The sequence below is a fragment of the Zophobas morio genome, unplaced genomic scaffold, assembly GCF_036711695.1.
Source record: "Zophobas morio isolate AGI-343-1 ecotype UQ-CSIRO unplaced genomic scaffold, CSIRO_AGI_Zmor_V1 ptg000008l, whole genome shotgun sequence".
NCBI classification, from domain to species: domain Eukaryota; kingdom Metazoa; phylum Arthropoda; class Insecta; order Coleoptera; family Tenebrionidae; genus Zophobas; species Zophobas morio.
The window spans coordinates 12,456,872-12,472,030 of NW_026972113.1; the positions used below are offsets into that span (position 1 = coordinate 12,456,872).

Consider the following 15,159-nt stretch of genomic DNA (forward strand, 5'->3'; position numbering starts at 1 on the left):
TTAAGTTTCTCAGTTTTAATCTTCAAGTTTTTGATCTCCAATTTTTATATTTTTCAAAGTTTTCATGTTATACGCTTTCGTTTTTTCATCTTCGATTTTTCGATATTACAGTTTTGTAATTTTTCCATTTTTTTTATTTGAAAAGTTGAAAAATCGAAGAAACGAAAAATTGAAACATTGCCAAACTAAAAATCGGAAAAATTAAGTGAATTGAAAAATTGGAAAACTCAAAAATGTAAAATTGAAAAATTATAGAATAGTCAAAATTGTAAAGTTTAAAAACTGTTACATTCAAAGATCCAAAAATTAAAAAAAAAAATATTGAGTAATTGGAAAATTAAAACTCTAATAAATGTAAATGTTTTAAAATCCTTTAATGGAAAAATGAAAAAATTCTAAAATCGTAAATTGATAAATGAAATCAAAAAATTCAAGAATCGAAAAGTTGGAAATTCCAAAAATCGAGAAATCGAAGTCAAAAATTGCGAAATCAAGAAACTGGAAATTCCAAAAATTGATTAATCAACAAATTCAAAAGTTGAAATCGAAAAGTCGGAAATCCCAAAAATCGAGAAACTGAAATAAAAAATTTGAGAAATGAAGAAACTGGAAAAGTGCAAAAATAAACTAAACGAAAAATTGAAAACTCGAGAAACTCAAATCGAAAAATTGCAAAATCTAAAAACTGGAAAATTCAAAAGTTGGAAAATTGAAAAACTGAAAAATTTGAGCTTGAAAGCTCAAAAAAAACGAATAATTGAAAAACTGCAGACTGAAAAATTGAAAAAAATCTAAAATCGGAATATTGAAAAATTGGAAAGTTGTAATGAAAATAGAAAACCAAATTGAAAAATCCAAAAATTGAAAACCGAGAAGTTGAGAAATCAACATTCAAACGAAAAAATCCAAAGTCAGAACTTTGAAAAGCCGGAAAATTGAAAAAAAAAAGAAAATAAATCGAAAAATTGAAAACTCCTAAAATTGCAAATCGAAAAATTGGAAAATCGAAAAACCCAAAAAAAATCGAGAAATTGAAAAATCGAAAGATCAAAAAATTGAACATTCAAAAAGTTTAAAAGCCGAAATAAAATATAAATTTCTAAACTGAAAAATCGAAAATTCTAAAGGCGAAAAATCCAAAAATCGAAAAATTCTAGAATCAGTTGATTTATCTAAAAATCCTATAGTCGAAAAATCGAAGTCCGAAAATCGAAAAACTGAAAGAAGCAAAAGTAAAAAAAATTAATAATTCAAATTGCAGCCGAAAAATCGGGAAGTCGGAAAATCCAGTAATCGAAAAGTCAAGAAATCTTTTGATTTTTGAATTTTTGGATTTTTCGACTTTTTTTTCGATTTCTCGACTTTTCGATTACTGGATTTTCCGATAAGTCGGAAAATCGAGAAATTGAAATAACTAAAAAAAATAAATTGAAAATTTTAAAAATCGAAAAATCCAAAAATTGCAACCAAAAAATCGAAAAATCAGAAAGTCGAAAAATCGGGAAATTGAAAAATCGAGTATTCGAAAAGTCGGAAAATCCATAAGTCGAGAGATCGAAAGAACGGAGTCGAAAAATCCAAAAATTGAAAAATTGAAATCGAGAAATTGAAAAATCGAAAGATCAAAAAATCGAACATTCAAAAAGTTTAAAAGCCGAAAAATATAAATTTCCAAACTGAAAAATCGAGAATTCGAAAGGCGGAAAATCCAAAAATCGGAAAATTGTAGAATCAGTTGATTTATCCAAAAATCCTATAGTCGATAAATCGAAGTCCGAAAATCGAAAAACTGAAAGAAGCAAAAGTAAAAAAATTGAGTAATTCAAATTGCAGCTGAAAAATCGGGAAGTCGGAAAATCCAGTAATCGAAAAGTCGAGAAATCGAAAAAAAAGTCGAAAATCCAAAAATTCAAAAATCAAAAGATTAAAAAATAAGTCGGAAAATCGAGAAATCGAAATAACTAAAGATAAAAAAAAAATGCAACCAAAAAATCGAAAATCGGGAAATTGAAAAATCGAGTATTCGAAAAGTCGGAAAATCCATAAGACGGGAGATCGAAAAAACGGAGTCGAAAAATCCAAAATTGAAAAATTTTAAAATGAAATCTGGAAAAGTTACATGTTGGAAAATTGAAGAAACAAAAAAATTAAAAAATTGAAAAATTGAAACTTGAAATTACAAAAAAAAAACAAGTAAAAAATTATAAAATCAATAAAACATTGAAAAAATAAAAATTGGAAACCCTTGGAATTGCAAAATCTGAAAATTGAAACTCAAAATTACATGTCGTAAAACTGAAGAAACAAAAAAATTAACAATTGAAGAACCAAAAAATTGAAAAGTCGAATAAATTAGAATTTCTAAAATCGTAACATTGAAAAAGTGAAAAACACTAGAAATAATAATTATTATTACATACTTAAAATGAAAACTAGAAAAATTGTATATCAAGAATTGAAAAATTGAAAATTTAAAGATCGAAAACTCGAGAAACTAATTTAAAAACCGAAATTTTCTTCACCAGTTACCCACCGATTGGGCCAAGGACGACTACTGCCATTCGGACCAGATCCTCCTCGACGCCTGCCGCATGACCGACCGCTGCAACCCCAACCCGTGCCAGCACGGCGGCACCTGCAAACAAAACTCGCAGGAATTCATCTGCGACTGCAAGAACACCGGCTACGGCGGCGCCGTCTGCCACACCTCCATCAACCCCCTCAGCTGCCAAGCCTACAAGAACGTCCAAGCCGTCAACCACAAAGCCGAAGTCAAGATCGACGTCGACGGCAGCGGCCCCCTAGCCCCGTTCCCGGTGACCTGCGAGTTCTACACCGACGGCCGCGTGGCCACCGTGGTCCACCACAACAACCAAGAAACCACTCAGGTCGACGGCTTCCAGGAACCCGGGAGCTTCCGCCAGGACATCCACTACGAAGCCGACGACGACCAAATCGCCGCCTTGATCAACCGCTCCAGCTCGTGCAAACAGCACCTGCAGTACGACTGCCGAGGGGCGCGGTTGTTCAACTCGCCGTCGACCGAAGGGAATTTCAGGCCGTTCTCGTGGTGGGTGTCAAGGCATAACCAGAAGATGGACTACTGGGGAGGGGCGCTTCCGGGGTCGAGGAAGTGCGAGTGCGGGGTGTCGGGGACGTGTATGGACCCCACCAAGTGGTGCAACTGCGACGGGGCCAACGACTTTAATAGTGACCGGTGGATGTTCGATTCGGGGTACCTTGCGGAGAAGGAGAATCTCCCGGTGAAGCAGCTACGGTTTGGGGATACGGGGACGGCGCTCGACCACAAGGAGGGGCGCTACACTCTGGGGCCGCTTCTGTGCGAAGGTGATGATCTTTTTAATAACGTAGTGACGTTTCGGGTGTCGGACGCCACCATCAATCTCCCGAATTTCGATATGGGTCACAGTGGTGACATCTACTTCGAGTTTCGTACGGCTGTTGAAAACGCTGTTTTATTCCACGCCCGTGGACCTTCCGATTTTATCAAGTTGAGTATTGTGGGTGGGAACCAGCTCCAGTTCCAGTACCAAGCGGGGCTAGGACCCATGGCTGTCATCCGAGAGACTTCGTATAAGTTGTCGGACGACGAGTGGCACTCGGTGTCAGTCGAGCGTAACCGAAAAGAGGCGATGATCATCGTCGATGGGGCACTCAAAGCGGAGGTGCGGGAGCCCCCGGGTCCGGTCAGAGCACTCCACTTGACGTCGGAACTAGTAATTGGGGCTAGTTTGGAGTACCGGGATGGATTCACTGGGTGCATTAGGGCGCTCTTGATTAATGGACAGCACGTGGACTTGGCAAGCTATGCCAGAAGGGGGTTGTACGGAGTCACGGAGGGGTGCGTCGGGAAGTGCCAGAGCAACCCCTGCTTAAATAATGGGACGTGCTTTGAGAGGTACGATGGGTATTGGTGCGACTGTCGATGGACGGCCTTCAAAGGTAAGTTCTGTTCAGGGTGTTTTTAGACAAAGGTAGGCCATGAAAATGTGGTAATTTTGTATATTCAAAAATTGAATAATCCAAAAACAGAAAAAAAATCGCGAAATCGAAAAATTGGGAAATCAAAAAGTCGAAAATTTCAAAAACTAAAGAATGAACGTTCAAAGGTCGAGAACTTGCAAACTCGAACAGTCGGAAAATCCAAAAATTGAGAAATCGAGAAAAGTCAAAAAATCCAAAAATTGAAATCGAGAAATTGAAAAATCGAAAGATCAAAAAATTGAACATTCAAAAAGTTTAAAAGGCGAAAAATATAAATTTCCTAATTTCCAAATTTCGAAAGGCGGAAAATCCAAAAATCAAAAAATCGGAAAATCGAGAAATCGAAAGAAGAAAATACCAAAAACTTGAGAAATAAAAAAATTGAAAAATCCAAAAAATCGCAAAATCGATTGATTTATCAAAAAGCCCATAATCGAAAATAAAGTCGAAAAATGGAAAAGTTGAGAAGTCGAAAAATCCAAAAATTGAAAAATCATCAAACCATGTATTCAAAAATCGAAGTCCGAAAATCGAAAAAATCAAAAGTAAAAAAGTTTAAAAATTCAAATTGCAGCCGAAAAACCGGAAAATCCAGTAATCGAAAAGTCGAGAAATCGAAAAAATTAAAAATAAGAAAAATTGATTTTAAAAATCGAAAAATCCAAAAATTGCAGCCAAAAAATCGAAAAATCGGGAAATTGAAAAATCGAGAAATCGAAAGAACGAAAAATCGAAAAATTGAAAAATTCAGAAATCGAAAAATCAAAACGTGCAGCAAAAATCGAAGAATCGAAAAATTAAAAAGTCGAGAAATTGAAAAATCTAGAAACCGAAGAGTTGGAAAATCCAAACATTGAAAATTTGAAGGATCTATTGATTTAGTCAAAAATCCAATTATCAAAAAATCGAAAAATCGGGAAATTGAAAAATCGAGTATTCGAAAAGTCGGAAAATCCATAAGTCGAGAGATCGAAAAAACGGAAGTCGAAAAATCCAAAAATTGAAAAATCGAAACACTCAAAAATCGCTGAAAATTCGGAAAATCGAGAAATCGAAAGAAGACAATACCAAAAATTTGAGAAATTAAAAAATTGAAAAATCCAAAAATACAACCAAAAAAAATCGCAAAATCGATTGATTTATCAAAAAGCCCATAATCGAAAAATCAAGTCGTAAAATGGAAAAGTTGAGAAGTCGAAAAATCCAAAAATTGAAATATCAAACCATGTGAGTTTCTTTCCGTTAATAAACTATTATTATTATGTATTCAAAAATCGAAGTCCGAAAATCGAAAAAAGCAAAAGTAAAAAAGTTTAAAAATTCAAATTGCAGCTGAAAAATCGGAAAATCCAGTAATCGAAAAGTCGAGAAATCGAAAAAAAAAAGTCGAAAAATCGAAAAATTCAAAAATCAAAACATTAAAAAATACATAATCGAGAAATCGAAAAATCCAAAAATTGCAGCCAAAAAATCGAAAAATCGGGAAATTGAAAAATCGAAAAGTCGGAAAATCCGTAAGTCCAAAAATTGAAAAATCGGAAAATCGAAAAATCAAAACGTGCAGCAAAAATCAAAGAATCGAAAAATTAAAAAGTCGAGAAATTGAAAAATCTAGAAACCGAAGAGTTGGAAAATCCAAACATTGAAAATTTGAAGGATCTATTGATTTAGTCAAAAATCCAATTATCGAAAAATCGGGAAATTGAAAAATCGAGTATTCGAAAAGTCGGAAAATCCATAAGTCGAGAGATCGAAAAAACGGAAGTCGAAAAATCCAAAAATTGAAAAATCGAAACACTCAAAAATAGCTGAAAATTGGGAAAATCGGGAAATCGAAAGAAGAAAATACCAAAAATTTGAGAAATTAAAAAATTGAAAAATCCAAAAATACAACCAAAAAAATCGCAAAATCGATTGATTTATCAAAAAGCCCATGATCGAAAAATCAAGTCGTAAAATGGAAAAGTTGAGAAGTCGAAAAATCCAAAAATTGAAAAATCAAACCATGTATTCAAAAATCGAAGTCCGAAAATCGAAAAAAGCAAAAGTAAAAAAGTTTAAAAATTCAAATTGCAGCTGAAAAATCGGAAAATCCAGTATTCGAAAAGTCGAGAAATCGAAAATTTCAAAAATCAAAACATTAAAAAATAAATAATCGAGAAATCGAAATTACTAAAAAAAAACAAAAATTGATTTTAAAAATCGAAAAATCCAAAAATTGCAGCCAAAAAATCGAAAAATCGGGAAATTGAAAAATCGAAAAGTCGGAGAATCCGTAAGTCCAAAAATTGAAAAATCGGAAAATCGAGAAATCGAAAGAACGAAAAATCAAAAAATTGAAAAATCGAAACACTCAAAAATCGCTGAAAATTCGGAAAATCGAGAAATCGAAAGAACGAAAAATCAAAAAATTGAAAAATTCAAAAATCGAAAAATCAAAACGTGCAGCCAAAATCGAGAAATCAAAAAATTAAAAAGTCGAGAAATTGAAAAATCTAGAAATCGAAGAGTTGGAAAATCCAAACATTGAAAAATCGATTGATTTGTCCACAAAGTCTATAACTGAAAAATGGAACAGTTGAGAAGTCGAAAGATCCAAAAATTGAAAAATCAAACTATTCAAAAATCGAAATCGGAAAATCGAGAAATTGAAACAAGCAAAAATAAAAAATCCAAAAATTGCAGCTAAAAAATCGAAAATTTGTAGAATCAGTTGATTTATCCAAAAATCCAATAGTTGAGAAATCGAAAGAAGAAAATACCTAAAACTTGAGAAATTAAAAAATTGAACAATCCAAAAATGCAACTAAAGATCGCAAAATCGATTGATTTATCAAAAAGCCCATAATCGAAAAATCAAGTCGAAAAATGGAAAAGTTGAGAAGCCGAAAAATCCAAAAATTGAAAAATCAAACTATATATTCAAAAATCGAAGTCCGAAAATCGAAAAACTGAAAGAAGCAAAAGTAACAAAATTGAAAAATTCAAATTGCAGCCGAAAAATCGGGAGGTTGGAAAATCCAGTGATCGAAAATCGAGAAATCGAAAAAAAAGTTGAAAAATCAAAAAATTAAAAAATAACAACATTCAAAAATAAGTCGGAAAATCGAAAAATCGAAATAACTAAAAATAAAAACAATTGAAAATTTTAAAAATCGAAAAATCCAAAAATTGCAAACAAAAAATCCAAAAATCAGGAAGTCGAAAAACCGGGAAATTGAAAACTCGAGTATTCGAAAAGTTGGAAAATCCATAAGTCGAGAAAATGGAGTCGAAAAATCCAAAAATTGAAAAATTGAAATCGAGAAATTGAAAAATCGAAAGATCAAAAAATTGAACATTCAAGAAGTTTAAAAGCCGAAAAATATAAATTTCCAAACTGAAAAATCGAGAATTCGAAAGGCGGAAAATCCAAAAATCGAAAAATTGTAGAATCAGTTGATTTATCCAAAAATCCTATAGTCGAAAAATCGAAGTCCGAAAATCGAAAAACTGAAAGAAGCAAAAGTAAAAAATTGAATAATTCAAATTGCAGCCGAAAAATCGAGAAGTCGGAAAATCCAGTAATCGAAAAGTCGAGAAATCGAAAAAAAAAGTCGAAAAATCCAAAAATTCAAAAATAAAAAAAACATTCAAAAATGAGTCGGAAAATCGAGAAATCGAAATAACTAAACATAAAAAAATTGAAAATTTTAAAAATCGAAAAATCCAAAAATTGCAACCAAAAAATCGAAAAATCAGGAAGTCGAAAAATCGGGAAATTGAAAAATCGAGTATTCGAAAAGTCGAAAAGTCCATAAGTCGAGAGATCGAAAAAACGGAAGTCGAAAAATCCAACAATTGAAAAACTCAAAAATCGATCAATCAAAACGTGCAGCCAAAATCGAAAAATCGGGAAATCGAAAAATTAAAAAGTCGAGAAATTGAAAAATCTAGAAATCGAAGAGTTGGAAAATCCAAACATTGAAAATTTTAAGGATCTATTGATTTAGTCAAAAATCCACTTACCAAAAAATCGAAAAATACAAAAATTCAAAATTCAAAAAATTCAAAAAAACAGTCGAGAAATCGAAAGAAGGAAAAATAAAAAAAATTGAGAAATTAAAAATTCCAAAATGCACCCAAAAGATCTAAAAATTGATTGATTTATCCGCAAAGCCTATAATTGAAAAATGGAACAGTTGAGAAGTCGAAAGATCCAAAAATTGAAAAATCAAACTATTCAAAAATCGAAATCGGAAAATCGAGAAATTGAAACAAGCAAAAATTAAAAAATCCAAAAATTGCAGCCAAAAAATCTAAAAATCGGGAAGTCGGAAAATCCAAAAATCGAAAATTTGTAGAATTGATCGATTTATCCAAAAATCCAAACAAGTCGAAAAATCCAAAAATTGAAAAGTTCAAAACATTCAAAAATAACTTGGGAAATCGAGAAATCGAAACAACTAAATCTCGAAAAATAGAAAATTTGTAGAATCGAATGATTTATCCAAAAATCTAATAATCGAAAAGTCGAGAAATCGGAAAAACAAAGTCGGAAAACCCAAAAATTGAGGAATTCAAAACATTCAAAAATAAGTTTGAAAATCGACAAATCGAAAGAACAAAAAATTGAAAAATCCAAAAATTGCACTAAAAAAAAAATCGAAAAATCAGGAAGTCGAAAAATTAATTGGGAAAAACATTGAAAACTTGATGGATTGATTTTTTCAAAAATCCGATTATCGAAAAATCGAAAAGGCGATCGAAAAATTGAAAAATTCAAAAAGCAAAGTTCGAAAAGTCGAAATATCGAGAAATCGAAAGAATGGAAAAATAAAAAAATCGAAAAATCCAAAAATTGCAACCAAAAAATTGAAAAATCAGGAAGTCGAAAAATCTGGAAATTGAAAAATCGAGTATTCGAAAAGTCGGAAAATCCAAAAATCGAAAAATCCAAAATTTGAAAAATTCAAAAATCGAACAATCAAAATGTGCAGACAAAATCGAAAAATTAAAAAGTCGCGAAATTGAAAAATCTAGAAACCGAAGAGTTGGAAAATCCATACATTGAAAATTTGAAGAATCTATTGATTTAGTCAAAAATCCAGTTATCAAAAAATCGAAAAATACAAAAATTCAAAAAACAGTCGAGAAATCGAAATCGGAAAATCGAGAAATTGAAAGAAGCAAAAATCAAAAAATTCCAAAAATTGCAGCCAAAAAATCGGGAAATCGGAAAATCCAAAAATCGAAAATTTGTAGAATCCATTGATTTATCCAAAAATGCAATAATCGAATAGTCGAGAAATCGAAAAAGCAAAGTCGAAAAACTCAAAAATTGAAAAATTCAAAACATTCAAAAATAAGTTGAAAAATTGAAAAATCGAAAGAACTAAAAATTGAAAAATCTAAAAATTGCACCAAAAAAATCGAAAAATCAGGAAGTCGAAAAATTAATTGGGAAAAACATTGAAAACTTGAAGGATTAATTTTTTCAAAAATCCGATATCGAAAAATCGAAAAGGCGATCGAAAAATTGAAAAATTCAAAAAGCAAAGTTCGAAAGGTCGGAATATCGAGAAATCAAAAGAAGGAAAAATAAAAAAATTGAAAAATTCGAAAGCAGAAAAATCCAAAAATTGCAGCCAAAAAATCGAAAAATCAAAAAGTCGGGAAATTGAAAATCGAGAACTTGAAAAGTCGGAAAATACAATAATTATAATAAATGGAAAAGTCGAAAAATCCGGACATTTAAATTGTTGAAAATTCGAAAAATTAAAAAATTGAAAATTCTCAAAATCCAAGCACTAAAAAATCGAAAAGTTGAAAAATAAAGAAAATCCAAAAACCGAAAAATTTAAAGAATAAAAAAAGTCGAGAAATTAAAGAATCCAAAAATCGAAAAATCCAGAAATCACACTTTTAAAGTGTTGGAAGACAGTAAAATCGAAAAATTAAATAATTGAAAATTCGAAAAATCCGAAACTGATAAATCGAACTTGAAAAATCAAGAGCTCGAAAAGTCCAAAATCGAAAAATTCAAAAATCGCAGTCAAAAAATCGGGAAGTTGGAAAATCCAGTAATCGAAAAGTCGAGAAATCGAAAAAAAAGTCGAAAAATCCAAAAATTCTAAAATCAAAACATTCAAAAATAAGTCGAAAAATCCGAGAAATCGAAATAACTAAAAATAAAAAAATTGAGAATTTTAAAAATCGAAAAATCGAGAAATTGAAAAATCGAGTATTCGAAAAGTCGGAAAATCCATAAGTCGAGAAATCGAAAAAACGGAAGTCGAAAAATCCAAAAGCTGAAAAATCGAAAAATCGAGAAATCGAAAGAACGAAAAATCAAAAAATTGAAAAATTCAAAAATCGAAAAGTCAAAACGTTCAGAAAAAATTCAAAAATCGAGAAATCGAAAAATTAAAAAGTCGAGAAATTGAAAAATATAGAAATCGAAGAGTTGGAAAATTTGAAGGATCTATTGATTTAGGCAAAAATCCAATTACCAAAAAATCGAAAAATACAAAAATTCAAAAATCAAAAAACAGTCGAGAAATCGAAAGAAGGAAAAATCAAAAAATTGAGAAATTAAAAATTCCAAAATGCACCCAAAAAATCTAAAAATCCATTGATTTATCCACAAAGCCTATAATTGAAAAATGGAATACTTAGTTGAGAAGTCTAAAGATCCAAAAATTGAAAAATCAAACTATTCAAAAATCGAAATCAGAAAATCTAGAAATTGAAAGAAGCAAAAATCAAAAAATCCAAAAATTGCAGCCAAAATATCGAAAAATCGGGAAGTCGGAAAATCCAAAAATTGAAAATTTGTAGAATTGATCGATTTATCCAAAAATCCAATAATCGAAAAGTCGAGAAATCGAAAAAACAAGTCGGAAATTCCAAAAATTGAAAAATCCTAAAATTGCACCCAAAAAAAATCGAAAAATCATGAAGTAGAAAAATTAATTGGGAAATCAAAAACTCGGGAAATTGAAAAATCCAAAAAACTCGAAAATCCGGAAAATCCAAAAATCGAAAACTTGAATTGATAGATTTATCCAAAAATACAATAATCGAAAAGTCGAGAAATCGAAAAACGAAGGCGGAGAATCCAAAAATTGAAAAATTCAAAAATCGGGAAGTCGAAAAATTAAAAAGTCGTAAAATTGAAAAATCTAGAAATTGAAGAATTGAAAAATTCCATTGAAAACTTGAAGGATTGGTTTTTTCAAAAATCCGATTATCGAAAAATCGAAAAGACGATCGAAAAATTGAAAAATTCAAAAAGCAAAGTTCCAAAAGTCGGAATATCGTGAAATCAAAAGAAGGAAAAATAAAAAAATTGAAAAATTCAAAAGTGGAAAATCCAAAAATTGCAACCAAAAAATCGAAAAGTCGAAAAATCCGGACATTTAAATTGTTGAAAAGTCGAAAAATTAAAAAGTTGAAATTTCCCAAAATCCAAACACTAAAAATTGAAAAGTTGAAAAATAAAGAAAATCCAAAAACCGAAAAATTTAAAGAAACAAAAAGTCGACAAATTCAAAAATCCAAAAATCACAAAAACCAAAAATCAAGAAATCACACTTTTAAAAATTGAAAAATCCAAAAATTGCACCCAAAAAAATCGACAAATCAGGAAGTCGAAAAATTAATTGGGAAATCAAAAACTCGGAAAATTCTAAAATCCAAAAACGGCGAAAAGCCGGAAAATCCAAAAATCGAAAACTTGAAGAATGGATAGATTTATCCAAAAATACAATAATCGAAAGTCGTGAAATTGAAAAATCTAGAAATTGAAGAATTGAAAAATTCCATTGAAAACTTGAAGGATTGGTTTTTTAAAAAATCCGATTATCGAAAAGACGATCGAAAAATTGGAAAATTCAAAAAGCAAAGTTCGAAAAGTCGGAATTTCGAGAAATCGAAAGAAGGAAAAATTGAAAATTGAAAAATTCAATAGTGGAAAATCCAAAAATTGCAGCCAATAAATCGAAAAATCAAAAAGTCGGGAAATTGAAAATCGAGAACTTGAAAAATCGGAAAATACAAAAAATATAAATCGAAAAATCTGAACATTTAAATTGTTGAAAAGTCAAAAAATTGAAAATTCCCAAAATCCAAACACTAAAAAATCGAAAAGTTGAAAAATAAAGAAAATCCAAAAAATTTAAAGAATAAAAAAGTCGAGAAATTGAAAAATCTAAAAATCAAAAAATCGAAAAATCAAGAAATCACACTTTTAAAGTGTTGGAAGATAGGAAAATCGAAAAATTAAATAATTGAAAATTCGGAAAATCCGAACTGATAAATCGAACTTGAAAAATCAAGATCTCGAGAAGTCCAAAATCGAAAAATTCAAAAATCGCAGTCAAAAAATCGAAAACTGGAAAAATCGAAATCTCGGAAAATCGAAAAATCCGAAATTCAAAAAGTGGAAAAATAAGAAATCGGACATTTAAAACGTTGGAAAGTCTAAAAATCCAAATAAAAAAAATTGATAAACGCGAAAAATCGAAAAGTTGAAAAATTAAGAAAATCAAAAAACCGAAAAATCGGAGTCTACAATTCTAAAAATTGAGAAATCGAATAATCCAAAAATCGCAGCCAAGAAATCGCGAAATCAAAAAGTCAAAAATTTCAAAATTTAAATAGTGAAAGTCGAAAAGTCGAAAAATTGAAAAGTCGGCAAATCCAAAAATCGAAAAATTAAGAAATCGGACATTCGAAAAATTCAAAAATCGGAAAATATAAAAGGGGGAATTTTTTGGGGTTTTATTTTTTTTTCCCGGAATCTTCAAAATGAATAAAATATGGCAAGTTTTGGAATATTTTAAAAATTTGAATTTGAAACTAAATATTTAAAAAATCTTCGAATGGGACCAGAGTCCTTTTGAAAATTATCGAATTTAGCTTCCAGATTTTGTTTTTTTTTTTAATTTAATTTTTTCGAAAGTTCCTACCATTTTTCCAGAATCACCAAAATGATATAACGCAATTTTTGGAATATTTAAAAAATTTAAATTTGAAACAATATTTGAAAATCTTGGCCCGAGACCATAGTATCTTCGAAAACAGAGACTATTTTGCTGATTTCGATTTCCAGAATTTTTTTTTCTTCGAAAATTTCTTACATCTTTAAAAAATCTTTAAGATGAAGACAATAAAGCAAATTTTGGGAAATGTTAAAATTTTAATTGTATAAATAGTTCGAAAATCTTGGTCTGGAACCATAGCACCATTATTTTCCCTATTTTGATTTCCAGAATTTTTTTGGATTTCATTTCTTCCAAAATTCCCACCATGTTTCCAGTTGAACCAGTTTATCCAACGTGAAGAATTAAATCCATGGCTCATTTTTGTCTAAAAACACCCTAAACGGTTTATATTTGACTGTGTACTAATCGTCGGTTCAGGCCCTATCTGTGCCGACGAGATCGGCGTCAACATGCGCCCCACCTCCATGGTCAAGTACGACTTCATGAGTTCGTGGCGCTCGACCATCGCCGAACACATCCGAGTGGGTTTCACCACGACCAATGCCAAAGGGTTCTTGCTGGGTTTTTCGTCCAACGTCTCCAAGGAGTACTTAACCATCTTGGTATCAAACTCGGGCCATCTTCGGGTGGTATTCGACTTCGGTTTCGAGAGACAGGAGGTGATCTACCCCGAAAAACTATTCAATTTGGGGCAGTACCACGACTTACGGCTCTCTCGTAAAAACTCGGGGGCCACTTTAGTCATGCAAGTGGACAACTACGAGCCCAAGGAGTTTCATTTCGACATTAAAGAGTCAGCGGATGCGCAATTCAACAACATCCAGTATATGTACATAGGGCGAAACGAGTCCATGACGGAGGGCTTCATCGGGTGTATATCCCGAGTGGAGTTCGACGATATTTACCCCTTGAAACTGTTATTCCAACAGTCGGGACCCATTAATGTGCAGTCCCTCGGGAGTGAGTACTTGTGGGCTAATTTAGTTGGAAGTTGGTTAATGGGTTGTTTTAGCTCCCCTAACTGAGGATTATTGTGGCGTGGAACCCATCACCCACCCCCCGGACACCATAGAGACGCGCCCTCCACCAATCCTAGACGAGGAGCAACTAAGGAAGGCCTACAATCAGACCGATTCGGCCATCCTGGGCAGCGTCCTCGCCATTATTTTCTTAGCTTTGGTGATCCTAGCCATCATAATTGGTCGTTATTTACACCGCCATAAGGGCGAGTATCTAACGCAAGAGGATGCAGGTGCAGACACCGCTTTAGACCCAGATACCGCCGTCGTTCACGGTACCACAGGACACCACGTGCAGAAAAAGAAAGAGTGGTTTATTTAGTCAAGCTAGCGTAATGTAAAGGAGGCCTAATAGTACAACTGACACTTTTGAGGCAGCGCCTCAACAAAAAGTGGGGTTAGAGAAAATTGTAGCCTCACTTTTTGTCGAAGCGACTTTTTTTCTTCGTTGTTTTAATGAATGATTTATTTTTATATTTTGTGTTCGTGTGGCACAAACTAGGTTTGTGCAATTTCAGTGTTTTCTACTTAAATTATTTTTTTCCGTCCATTTTGTGTGTTTTAACATTCCAGTATTATTACACTGTTAAAATCGATCACTTGATCTTCCAAAAGTTTAGTCGCTAGGATAAGTGCCTTTTTATGGCATTTTGGATATCTGCACTGTAATACTTATTTTTTGTTGCTTTTATATCAAATTGTAACATACTGACTGTTAAGAGTCTAGTATAAGATATTGTGTACTTTTTTTACAAATAAAATTGGATATACACAAATTGGAGTGTTTTACTTCGTGAGCGTTAGCTAAGCTATCACAATTTTTTCGAAAAAAAAATCGGGAATTTGAAAAAACTCGATTAACCGAAAAATCCAAAAACTGAACAATCGAGAAATCGAAAGAACGAAATTATCTGATTTTTCGATTTCTCAATTGTGTGGTTTTAATGAATCAATTTTGTAATTCTTGGTTTTTAACATTTGTCGTTTTTTCAGTTCGAAGTCAAAAACTTGAAAAATCGAAAAGTTGTAAGAAACTGAAAACCTGAAAAGTCGGGAAATCAAGAAATCGTACATTAAAAAATCTAAAAATTGAAAAAGGCCAAAATTCGCAGTCGAAAAATCGAGAACTCGAAAAATACAAAATTTGA

The 15,159-nt window shown here is 31.7% G+C and overlaps 1 protein-coding gene across 3 annotated transcripts in view; it reads left to right on the forward strand.

The window, feature by feature from the left end:
- LOC135125366 (neurexin-4) overlaps window positions 1–14,761 on the forward strand; it is a 39,157-nt gene extending 24,396 nt beyond the window's left edge. For all 3 annotated transcript variants that reach the window (XM_064050895.1, XM_064050896.1, XM_064050897.1), the window contains 3 exons: window positions 2,526–3,963; window positions 13,410–13,952; window positions 14,005–14,761. In XM_064050895.1, the coding sequence (XP_063906965.1) occupies window positions 2,526–3,963; window positions 13,410–13,952; window positions 14,005–14,333 (2,310 nt within the window). In that variant the 3' untranslated portion in view covers window positions 14,334–14,761. The remainder of the gene's footprint in view (window positions 1–2,525; window positions 3,964–13,409; window positions 13,953–14,004) is intronic.
- The last annotated feature ends 398 nt before the right edge of the window (window positions 14,762–15,159 follow it).